The sequence below is a fragment of the Pseudorasbora parva genome, chromosome 21 (genome assembly GCF_024679245.1).
Source record: "Pseudorasbora parva isolate DD20220531a chromosome 21, ASM2467924v1, whole genome shotgun sequence".
NCBI classification, from domain to species: Eukaryota; Metazoa; Chordata; class Actinopteri; order Cypriniformes; family Gobionidae; genus Pseudorasbora; species Pseudorasbora parva.
In genome coordinates this window covers 14,627,152-14,639,692 of record NC_090192.1, presented here as the reverse complement: position 1 = coordinate 14,639,692, position 12,541 = coordinate 14,627,152, and the positions used below count along the sequence as shown (strand labels likewise).

General features: G+C 39.3%; 1 protein-coding gene across 1 annotated transcript in view; it reads right to left on the bottom strand.

Moving 5' to 3' along the window:
• The window catches only part of oplah (5-oxoprolinase, ATP-hydrolysing), a 56,140-nt gene that overhangs the window by 21,989 nt on the left and 21,610 nt on the right, over positions 1-12,541 (bottom strand). Inside the window, exons 7-11 of the mRNA XM_067429653.1 lie at positions 8,581-8,746; positions 6,940-7,078; positions 5,000-5,067; positions 3,149-3,435; positions 1,838-1,950 (exon numbers count right to left, since the gene is read on the bottom strand). Coding sequence (XP_067285754.1) covers positions 1,838-1,950; positions 3,149-3,435; positions 5,000-5,067; positions 6,940-7,078; positions 8,581-8,746 — 773 coding nt within the window. The remainder of the gene's footprint in view (positions 1-1,837; positions 1,951-3,148; positions 3,436-4,999; positions 5,068-6,939; positions 7,079-8,580; positions 8,747-12,541) is intronic.

Genomic DNA, 12,541 nt, shown 5'->3' with positions numbered 1-12,541 from the left:
TCATGGTTCGGTTGAAATACGCCCCATAATCACAGCCCAATGGAGCAGTTTCAGACTCATATTCTGACTAGAATTGAGTATGACCACGTCAGGCTAAGAACTCATAGCAAACGTGACGTTTGGGGCAGGTCGGACATTGTCTGAGTTACAACTTCCTGTTTCATGGTGAAACATTCAACTTTTTCAGGCCAACATGGACACACCCTCCAGGGAAAACTCAAGATCTTCGCAATTTAACTTCGCCAATGCCTTTAGACTGTGCAAATATGATGTTGCTTTGATTAAATCTCTAGAAGGAGTTTGTTAAAGTACATATGGGGCCTGTACCATGGTGGTAGTTTAACAAACTCATTATATTTGTTTGAATCCTAAACAGAGAGCTTGTTTGTATCTGCATTCACCTTCACTATTTCTCTAAAAAATGATGATTATGTTGGGTAAGTACTCTGTGTATCCTTAAATTCTTTGATTTATATCGTTTATTCGCGCGTGCAGACAGGGTTGCCAAGTTTTACAGGATAAGTTTCGAGTTGACAAAACCAACCTATTCAGGCTTTGTTGGTCCCATGATGCTGATCATCAGCTTTCTCTGTCAGCTCAGGCTTTGATCCGAGTTCAGAAGTGAACAGCCAGTCACATGCTGTGGATCAGTGGAACTGAGATTCACTTCTCGCGAGATAAACAGTGAAATTTATTTCAGAATATTACATCATTGAAAAATATTAAGAATTTAAACAAATTTACACAGCAAGAGGAAAAGAGCTGTCTATGAAAGAGGACAACTACAAGTAAAATCTTAAACGTCAATGCAAGTAAGTTATGTACTTAGTTTAGTAGATATATAGAAAGAACTGAACATTTAAGCTCACATGTAGTAATTTAGCTTTATTTTGATTTTAAAGCTTATTTATATGACCTTTATATAGGCTATTTATATTCATTTTAACAAAGTGCCTATTAATGATTGATTAACTAAAATGATACATGTGTAATTGATTAAGGGTATAATAATTACATAAATCATTTTTATTATTATAAATAAGCATTGCTAAAAGCCAGGCGCTTTAGTCTTTAAAAACATGCTATGTCGTGACCTTTAATTTGGATTAGAAACAGAGAGAGTGACTTAATTGCATCAGACGTGTTTCACTTTCCTCCCAGCTAAATGGTCCAATTTCAGTTTGAGATCTCTTATCGAGAACATAACCTGCCCTGGAGCAGGTTAGCCGTGGAGCATAAGTTACTATGGAGATGAACACAGATAAAAGCCAAACCACTTTCATGATACCTAAAACCTAGGATTGGCACAAACTAATCTTAAACTTATCTGGCTAGCCAGCTAAACCGGCTTCATGGTATAGGCCCCTGGTAATTGCAAAATGTACATACATTTTGCAAAGAATTAAAAAAAAAAAAACTTCTGTGATCACAGTTGAACAATTCTTAATTTTGGTGCACACTGATATTAAAAACTGATGATATCTTCCATGTGTACCACAAGACAATCACTCATTATGGATCACATCTGCCAATGAACGGACAAATTAGAAACAAGTCAGGTCCACCCATAGACTCATAGATATACTCATAGATATAGCTCACGGATTATAGCTCTTCCTGAAATAACAAAATTGTATTCAATAATTTGTGTGAGCCAATCACAAAAACATATAGACAGCTTCAAGTATAAGTTGAATTTGATGACCATCAGCCATTCACAAATGAATTTATTCACAGCACAAGAGATTCTGGAATAAGCATCTCTTTGCCATCCCATTCAAGTATGGTGACAAAAGCTAAAATACACAGATGGACACGTATAAACATACAGACATACTTGTGTATGTAGACAGTCTTCATGCCTAAGGCTCTTGCGATGGCACAAGCGTGTTGACCACCAGCTCCTCCAAAACATGCCAGCACATGCTCAGACGTATCATGCCCTTTAGCCTGTTGAGAGAGAGCTGATATTTAAAACAAAAATTTAGATAGCAGTCCTGTAATTTGTTAAATGGTGGGCATTACATTCCAGAATTACAAGTGGAAAAAGTTATTTCATTCTGATTAAAGATTACAAAGACAAACAATTCCTTCCATTAGGCTAAAACAAGGAACAAGTACATGGTCAATTCTGATGTTAGGTACATTCCTTGTTTAAAAGGTTACATGTACAGAGGTGTTGCTGTAGCTCAAAAAATAGTACAATGTTTATTGGTTTGATTCTAAAGGAACTGATGTCATGAAGTGTCAGCAAATGTAGAAATGTACCCAGAGTATGAAATTGAGGCCAGGCACAAACTGCAGCTAAATTCAGTTGTCAATTCACCTTTTAGTGCTTAAAGGGATAGTTCACCTAAAAATGTATTTTATCCCACGATTTACTCACCATTAAGCCATCCTAGGTGTATATGGCATTCTTCTTTCAGACAAGTACAATATGAGTTGTATTAAAAAAATATCCTGGCTCTTCCAAGCTTTATAATGGCAGTGAATGGTATATGAGATTTTGAAGGTCAAAAAAGCACATCCATCCGTCCATTCTAAAAGTACTCCACACGGCTCTGGGGGGTTAATAAAGGCCTTCTTAAGCAATGCGTTTTTGTGAGAAAAATATCCCTATTTATATCTTTATAGCATAAAATACCTAGCAGAAGTAGGCACCTCTGAAACTTTAGTCTGTATGTGACCTTATCACCCAGCCAAATGTGAAATTTGTCAACTCACTTGCCGATTTGACAGGTAATGATTCCGAAATGAAATTACTAGGATGTAAATATCGGCAGATCTGTTATGTGTACTGTAGTGCGAAAATTCTTGTCACAGAAACAGGAACTATTCATGCAGTGTATGAGAGCTGCCTGTGTTCACTTTGTTCCTGATCTCAGTGTAATCTTGTTATCAAACTACCTAGATAAGTTCAGTGGCTAACTAAGCAAGTTTATTTTCTGCAAACGCAGTTTGTTTTTTCAGTCTCAAGATGGTTAAATGTTTTTATTGGTGTTCATCATTATGGTAACATGATCATTTATTTCTACTTTTGTCACAACAACCAGCCTGGAAAAACCTGCTAAAGGATAAAAGACCACACCTATTCTCTTATCTAAACTATAAACAGTAACAACAAAATGAACAATATAATGCTCTGTACCTGTGTAAGTGCTCTAATTGGCCTGCACATGGCTTCATTAGCCACATTGATGAAGCCCATAGCAACATCCTCTACACTCATTTCTGAGTGGTGTCTTCCAGAAGCGCTACTAGATGACTGGTTAGTTGAAAGGAAGTGGTTAATTTCTTGTCTGAGTTTTCGAAAATGCTTCATGGTGTCCTCAGTTGAGAGAGGCTCATTTTCTCCAGGGCCAAAGATTTTTGGGAAGAAGGAAGGCAGCAGGCGGCCAAGGGCTAGATTTGCATCAGTGACAGTCAGAGGACCACCTGAACCACAAGAGAAACAGAAAAAACGTATATGTACTGAAGTATGTGAACTGGGCAGGGACAGATGGCAAGAACAAGTTAAAGGGGTCAATTCTGAAATCCACTGCTGCTTCAATATACATATATACACACTAAACAAAATTATGAACACAACCCTTTTGTTTTTGCCCCCATTTTTCATGAGCTGACCTCAAAAGATCTAAGATTTTTTCTATGTACACAAAAGGCCTATTTCTCTCAAATATTCTACATCTAAATAGTCTAAATCTGTGTAAGTGAGCACTTCTCCATTGCCAAGATAATCCATCCACCGCAACAGGTGTAGCATATCAAGATGCTGATTAGACAGCATGATTATTGCAGAGGTGTGCCTTAAGCCTAGTTCACACTGCCCGATTTTTGCCCCGATTTTGAGTCGCCGACATTTTGTGAAATCGCCGACAAATGCCCGAGATCACAGGCAAATCGGTGCTCGTGCACGCGAGTGACAATCACGCAGTGTGAATAATCAAAGACGCAATCAGAGAGAATCGCCGACGAGTCGCCGACGCCGGTGAGATATTTGGCATGCTAAATATCTGGACCTGTCGGCGATTCAAACTCCTGCTGTGTGAACTGCGTTCTGACTGAAAATTACACCGACAGCCAATAAGAGAGTGAGATACAGGGCACCAGGAGGTTCAGGGAGGAGTTATAGAGCATAATTTCAGTATTTTAATAGATATATTTACAATTCTATCAAACAGAAACAAAGGGCAAACATTTGCACATCCAGCCACAGCAGCAGCACATTACAAAATTATTTATTTACCTCAAACTGTCTTTGCAGAACAAAATCCTGGCTCCCTCTGTCTCTCCAACAATTTCTTCCCCCATAATCTTTTTTCTTTTTCTCCACAAATCAGCGCACATACAATTTGAAGCAAACTTTGTGCAGTTTATTATTTTTAATAACAATTCCAAGTCATGCGCGAGAACTCCGGTCTGACGCACGTGTGATCTCGCGTTGTTTACTTGTCACATCGCACGTGTGTTTGGGAAACGTAGTTTGCGCACGGGAGAGAGAGCGAGTTGTCGGCGATTCTTCCTCTTGTTCAGTCATGCAGTGTGAACTCCTCTGTCGTCAAACCATCGTGCAGTGTGAACACAGCAGTGACTGAATGATACCCCAGATAGTCATGCAGTGTGAATAGAGCAGTGACCCGACAAGTTTGAAAATCGTGCAGTCTGAACTAGGCTTTAGGCTGGCCACAATAAAAGGCCATGTGTTATTTTAATATTAGCAGGGACACACTGTTGTATACGCCAATTATTTTATAACATTAACACGTTTAGATTTATGTTCATTGAAGTTTAAATATGATGTGGGCTATGATCATTGAAAATGGGCCTGTTGCAAAAAGAAAGTTTAACGAGGGTTTTTTTCAGGTGGATTCTGCACATTGGTGATGGTTGTAGAGATTATTATTTTTACAGATCAGTATTGGAGGTTTACAACGGGCATCCTAGGGAGATTGGCAGTATGTATCAGTGCGTCTGATAAGAACCTAACATCCACTCTTACCCTTCCTATAGCAGGCCGGTCCAGGATGAGCACCAGCAGATTCTGGCCCCACAACAAACATCCCTGACCTGAAATACAAACAGACAAAAGAAGGAATATTCAACTTTCCAAACTTACACAGGGTTAATATAGTTAAGCTTTCACTCTTTATGGTTGTAAGTGTACTATGACATGTTAATGTATTGTGTGTATACCGTCATGTGACAAAGAAAGTACACCCTACTGAATTCAATGGTTTTACTTATCAGGACATAATAAAACATCCTCTGGTCCTTAGCAGGTCTTAAAATTAGGTAAATACAACCTCACATGACATATTACAACAACAACAACAACACATGACATATTACACAATGTCATTATTTATTTAAAGGGTTAGTTCACCCAAAAATTAAAATTCTCTTATTAATTACTTACCCTAATGTTGTTCGACACCCGTAAGTCCTCCGTTCATCTTCGGAACACAAATGAAGATATTTTTGTTCAAATTTTGCTGAATCACGTGACACTGGTGATCCGAATCCTGAATTGATACACTGATTCATAACGCTCAAAACTTTGTTTTGAAATCTGTCTATCACTATATAAGTCGTTATTTAGGGTTTTTTGCACACAAAAACTGTTCTCGTCACCTCATAAAATTATTGTAGAGCCACTGTAGTGAGAAGGACTTTTTAACTACGTCTTTAGTGCCTTTTATGGGTCTTGAGAGAGGAAATGACATAGGTGTCAATGAAAGCCTTTCTGAGCCATCAGATTTCAACAAAAATATCTTCATTTGTGTTCCGAAGATGAATGGATGTCTTACGGGTTTCGAACGACTTAAGGGTAAGTAATTAATGAGAGAATTTTCATTTTTGGGTGAACTAACCCTTAAACAAAAACGAGGGCTCAACAAAAGCCCTTACTGCTTCTGGCGGACCGCCTTCCGTATTCAACTTACTAAGAAAGAGTAACACCTCTCACAGTTCAAAACGCTTACGCTAAGTCCGATGTCATCATTAGGCAAAGTTTGGCAAAGTTGTATACAGAAGGTAGTCTGCTGGTAGTATACTGTGTTAATTATGGATATTTTTCTTACAAAAGTAAATGGACTGGACTGCATTTATATAGCGCTTTCAACAGACCCTATGGCCATCCAAAGCGCTTTACATGTTGCCTCACATTCACCCATCCATACACTCATTCATACACCGACGGCGGGATCGAACCACCAACCTTCCGGTTTGTAGACAACCTACATGAACCACTGAACCGCTATTACTTTTATAATGGATGGATGCACTTTTTAGGGTTTTATATTTTGGGCTCCCATTCACTACCAATATAAAGGCTGGATTAGCCGGGACATTTTTTTATATATAAGCAAAGGCTGATTATCATGATAATCATAATAATTTTGTTTGGCCAATAACCATCTGAAGAAACACTAATAAAGTCAGGAGAGTAACAATTGAGAGGGGTGAAGGGCAAGATGCAGGAGCAAATAGTGAAAGAACAGAAAAGATGCCATGCGGTTGAACACAGAAAACCAGACACCAAACATAAAATTTCAACCATATGATGGGCTCCTGTCAGGGATGTTTGCATTGAACATAATTTTTATTCACAAATCAACATTCCAAAACTGAGTGTGCACGCTAGCTTCGGCTGACTGCCCAATCAGTGTATGCATGAATGTATTTGTGCTGACATTGATTAATCTGTAATCTTAACCAATTCAATTATTAACAACAAATAGCTGGTCATTGACTACACATCAACGACCCCATGTCAAATGCCACTGGTTCTAACTTATCTGTCTAATTTAAAAAAATCACAATTAGACCAACTGAATCAATGCAAAAAATGATTTAAAAAAACACACTACAATATATTAATACAGACTCAACAAATCAACAATTACATTGTGATCTATTATCATATTGTATGTTTGTTACCGGAAGAACAGCCGAGAGCCTCCACCTGCTGCTACAGTGCTGATGTCAAGCTGTGGCGCCTGCAGGGTGATGCCAGAGATCGTTGCTTCAAACACATGTTCATACTGTCCAGCATATCTGCTCACATCTGTAGATGTACCTGTACAAAATAAATCCATCACCAGTAATGTCAAATAGCTCAAATGTTTCTCTCATCTGAAATCAGTTCAACACCCTTTTCACTGCATGCCAAGCATAAACAAATACATATATAAATAAACGGAATAATTCCAACATGGTCCTCACACCATCGGTGCTCGGGCCCTAAATATATGATTTAAAAGCTGTGTGTGAGGGTTATGCTTCTGTTTGGTTTAGTTTTATTGTTTTGGTTCAGTTCTCTCTGTTTGGATGTGTTCCTTCTCATTAGTTTCCCTGACTGTTAATTAATTTAAAGGTCCCATGGCATGGATTTTTTTTTATTATTTTATGTTTCCTGAGGTGTACTTATATTTTGTCAGTATGGTTTTTACATCAAAAAATGTCATAATTTAGAAATAAAAGGTATTTTTTTCAATACTGATAATAGCCTTCTGGCTGAAATGCTCTGTTTCAAGGGGTGTGTCTGCTGCGAGTCTTCAGTGAAAACACCCTCTGTTGTGATTGGCTGACATCTGCATTTGAAATGAAATTACGTGCGGAGGGGGCGTGGCTTAGTAAGGCACGAGCAGCACTCACTGCCAGTTGAGAGAAGGAGCTGGGGAAAGATTGCTGAGGAAGTGTTATTGTACTGAGTTGTTGAGAGCGCAAGTTTATTTTGTTTGTACATGAGAGCTCTGAATAAACATGAGTGAACATTGCAACGTTATTTCTCTCACAAACTGCTTTCACCACAGCTAACACACGACATGAATACAGTAAGAGCTTCTGTTGAGCATAATTACTAGAGCAGCGTCATTCAAACGGCCAAGTGTGGACTGCAGATATACGCGTGACTGACAGAACCGAACATTATAAAGAGTGTTCTTTGATCGCTCTCTGTAGTTTAATCATTTAAATAACAGATTTGTTTCATGCTACTAACAGAAATGACGTGAAGTTGATCGTTTTAGTCACTGGCTTGATTCACTGATGCATCAAGACGGCCAGTGGCGGGATTAAATAATATAGAAAGAAACTCTGTGAACTTGAATGATTAGCTACACCTCAGAAATCACTGATCCCAGATCAGGCATTAATGAACACTGTTACTCACTGTTTGTGGCGGTGCTTTTGAATCCATATGGTAAAGCCTGTGCTGACATCGAGACAGAGGAAAAGGAAGGGGAGGAAACCTTTCTTGGTATGACGTCATGACAGGAGAATTTAAGATCCGCTTGTCTGGGCTGTCATTTTCTCAAAGGCAGAAAAAGACAACCAGATCTCGGTTTACACCGCTCAAAAATTTTTGCCACTTTGGGACAATATTCAGGCTAGGGGAACTCATATTAATGTTGAAAAACCTCATAAAATAAAAATGTCATGCCATGGGACCTTTAAAAAACTGTTTCAGTTTTGCTCATAAGCACAAGATCAACGTCAACAGCTTTGTTACCTAGTGACTATTAGAGATCATGCAGGTGTGAATGGAAGTGTTCTTTTATACATCCACCCATCTCTCACCTCCCATGTCGAAACCAATGACGGGCTTCTTTTCTGTAAACCCATAACATGTGACTGCATAGCCCACAACTCCTCCAGCAGGACCAGAGAGAACTGCCCGAGAGCCACAGAACTGCTCCATTGGAGTCAGTCCACCATCCGACTGCATGAATAACACATCCACACCCTGAAAGAGAGATAGCTGGAGTATTAAAATACAGGTGCAGCAAGCGATTTCCAAGAAAAGGTGTGTTGAAGAGAGTGGAGACGGCGAGAGGAGCAATCACGGCGAGAAGTCGGACAATTTCTGCTTCCCTTAGTGATGTTTGTGCTGTGCTTGCATACTTTAGCACAGCTAAAGTGAAATAAATGTAACATTTGTCAAATACACAGATGTTTCGGAGAGATTTCCATTCAATACTTTATGTACTTCTTAAAAGGATAGTTCACCCAAAAATTAAAAAGATCCCATAATTTACTCATCTTAAAGCAATCACTGGTGTATATGGAGTTATATTAAAACATGCCCTGGCTCTTCCAAGCTTTATAATGGCAGCACAAAATTTGAAGACCAAAAAAGTGCATCCATCTGTTATAAAAGTAATCAACATGGCTCCAGGGGGTTAATACAAGGCCAGAAGGGGTTTTTGTAAGAAAAATATTCATATTTAACACATTATGAAGTAAAATATCTAGTTTCCAGTGTCCTTCCTTATTTAACTTACAAAGAAAGTGTAATTATGGGATAATTTTCATTTTTGGATGAACTATTCCTTTAACACAACATCTGTTTGTATTAGAATAAAGTTAACTATACTATCAATTAAGTGGGGTCTACGTTTTTTATCAGTTTTATTTGATAAATATTACACTACATAACAACTCTAAAAAACTAAAAAGCATTAGTCGAACGGAAGGTTTTAGAATAAACACAAAACACATGATCGCTGTCAAATCTGGCCAATAGTGGAACAGCTGTGTTGTCATCAAAATCTTGTGCAGCGACTCTAGTGAAGCTGCGTAGAATGAATCAGCCGGCTGCGCTCGAATCGCTCTCGCAATACTTTGATAGCATGCAGTGTTGGGCATGTTACATTAAAAACGTCATTAGTTACTTCTCACAAATAGTAACTGAGATAGTAACTGAGTTACATCATTGTATAAGTAACTAATTACAAGGGAAAGTAACTACTGGGTTTCTTTTTTTAATTAAATGGTCAAATAACTTAAATGCCCCAAATATTAAATATGTTAAATTAATGATTTAGACACTAAATAGAATAAATTATTATAAAACATTGTACATTAATCTACACTATTGTAATGTTGCTGTGGGACAATGTGAAAGACACCTATCAATTTCAATCCATTATTATAAATATTACCAGTACTATAGTGTAAATATAGTGTAAATATTGTCAGTACTATACTACTCCTTTGGTAGTGGAGCTCATGTTATCACCTGGGTTCTTAGCCACTAATTTTGTAAATGCATGTGACGATGTGAGGTGCTTCATTAGATTAGAATTACTTGGCACCGACGTGGAGAAACTCTTTCTTCCTGCGCATAAGTTGCACGTTACATAAATATTCTTACCTTTCACCTCAAAGAGGGAAAAGTAGCGCTTATACTTCCAGTTTGCGAAAGCTACCCTTGAAGTCGTTGAACTTGCCATCGCTCGGACTCTTCCTAGTCGTTGGTGTGTGCGACTGTGCATATGCTTGTGCTTGTGTGTGTGTAATGCCGTTTATCTATAACGCCATTATTCCCATCACTGATGGCATATGTTAAAGTCAGGAGAGAGAGGAGAGAGAGAGAGTGAGCAAGAGGGAGATTTGAGGAAAGACTGCAGAAAGAGAGTTGGCTGAGAGACATTACAAAAGAGAAAGGGTCAGAGGAATATCACTGTAAAAAGAAGGGTTATGATCAGGCAAATGCTTTAAGACCCACATTAAATCTGCAGTAGGGAGTTTTTAGAAAACGTTGATTTAGCCTGAAAATTTGAACAAGCACAACTCATATGTCACTCCCCCTTGGTCTCTGCTGCGCTACAGCCCTCCCTCCACAGCTCCTCCCCCACCACATCGAAGCCGGTCGTGAACACGCAGGCTATTAAAGGGGGGGTGAAATGCTGTTTCATGCATACTGATCTTTTTACACTGTTAAAGACTTGGAATCCCATACTAAACATAGACAAAGTTTCAAAAGTTAAGGTGGACGTTTGATGGGAGTATTTCTTTGTCAAAAATACTACTTCCGGTTAGTCATAAGTTTCGGCAAGTTTTTTAAGATCATGCGTCCCCTTTGACGTTAATGGGGGCGGAATTTCCTTGTATGGGCCTTACGGACAATTCTACCGGAAGCGCGTGAGAGAGAGCGAGGGAGAGAGCGAAAGCAACAGGCTACGCCCATCAAAGCGCTGGCTTGTAGGATGCTAAACAGGTGATATAACCAGTAGCTACTGACTTACCCACTGATAGGCCGGCGGTCGATCTGTATTAGCACTTTCCTCACGCGACGGGCGAATCACTTTCCTCACAGAGCGACTCACTTTCCTCACGCGGCAGGCGAATCACTTTCCTCACTGAGCGAATCACTTTCCTCACAGAGCGACTCACTTTCCTCACAGAGCGAATCACTTTCCTCACAGAGCGACTCACTTTCCTCACGCGGCGGGCGAATCACTTTCCTCACTGAGCGAATCACTTTCCTCACAGAGCAAATCACTTTCCTCACGCGGCGGGCGAATCACTTTCCTCAATGAGCGAATCACTTTCCTCACAGAGCGAATCACTTTCCTCACAGAGCGACTCACTTTCCTCACTGCAGCGCGCTGCTGCACACGTCATTATTTAGCTCCGCTCACATGACACGCCCCCACCCGCTCGGCTTTTTTCGGAAAGACTCGGAACAGCGCATCTTTCTTATATAATTATAAAAAAAATAAAGACTTTTCGGAGATATGCAGGATGCAATGCTACTCTATAGGTACTCAAGATTGACATGACACTGACTGAAACTGAGTGTTTCACCCCCCCTTTAAGCAAACAGGCCACCGGCAGATAAACAGTTACGGCACATTCACTGGTACAGACGAAACATCAACCATATGAGTTACATTGACTATGGCCTGCCGATACTTTGACTAGAAACTTGGTCCTCAAAACAATACGTATTTTGCAATACATGTAATGTAACTATATGACATTGCACTATTTCTAAAAGTAATAAATCGCTAGTAAGATAATATAACAGTAACTAACGTTACAGTATGCAAGTAATTATTCTATCGATATCTAATAATGCTAAATAAGGTTTGCTAGTACATTATTTCAGCAACATGACAAGCCAGTGAATTAGTGGTTTCAATAGTTGCTTTGCACAGTGCGTGACATTTTATCTGTATGTTATGCGGCTTGAGTTTTGACAGTGAGTCAATGGGCTCTGATGAGGAATTCACACTAACAGCGACTTTGAGGAATGAAACAAATCAAGCAGGGATACTTACTTGTCAATCAGAAATGTGGCTAACTCTGCATCGGTTTTTAATCCTTTCAGGACATGAGCTCCCTCCACCTTGGAAAAGCCGCTCCGATATTTACCCTCTTTTAATTTCGGGCTCTATCTAATTCTTTCTTTTTGTCTTTTTTATCATCGCCACCTGTCTTTTTCCATTTTCCCGTCTTTTTTTCTATTTTATGAGCAGGTTCCACTCGAGGAATTGGCAGTTTAGATTGTTTGTCCGCCATAAGCAAAGCTGCGGCACACCAGTAATCTTGAATTTGAACGCCTGCCCTGTATGCGCTGTGCAAGATAGGGTTGTGATCACGCACACAAGCTTGATTGATACTGCAAAGACACTCCTCCTGGCTCTGATTGGTTGTTTCTTACCAGGAGCGGTGTATTTCTGCAAATGGCAATAGGACCACTGGGAGGAGCCAGAGGAGCTTGAGTTTTTTACAGATTATCTGTATCATATTC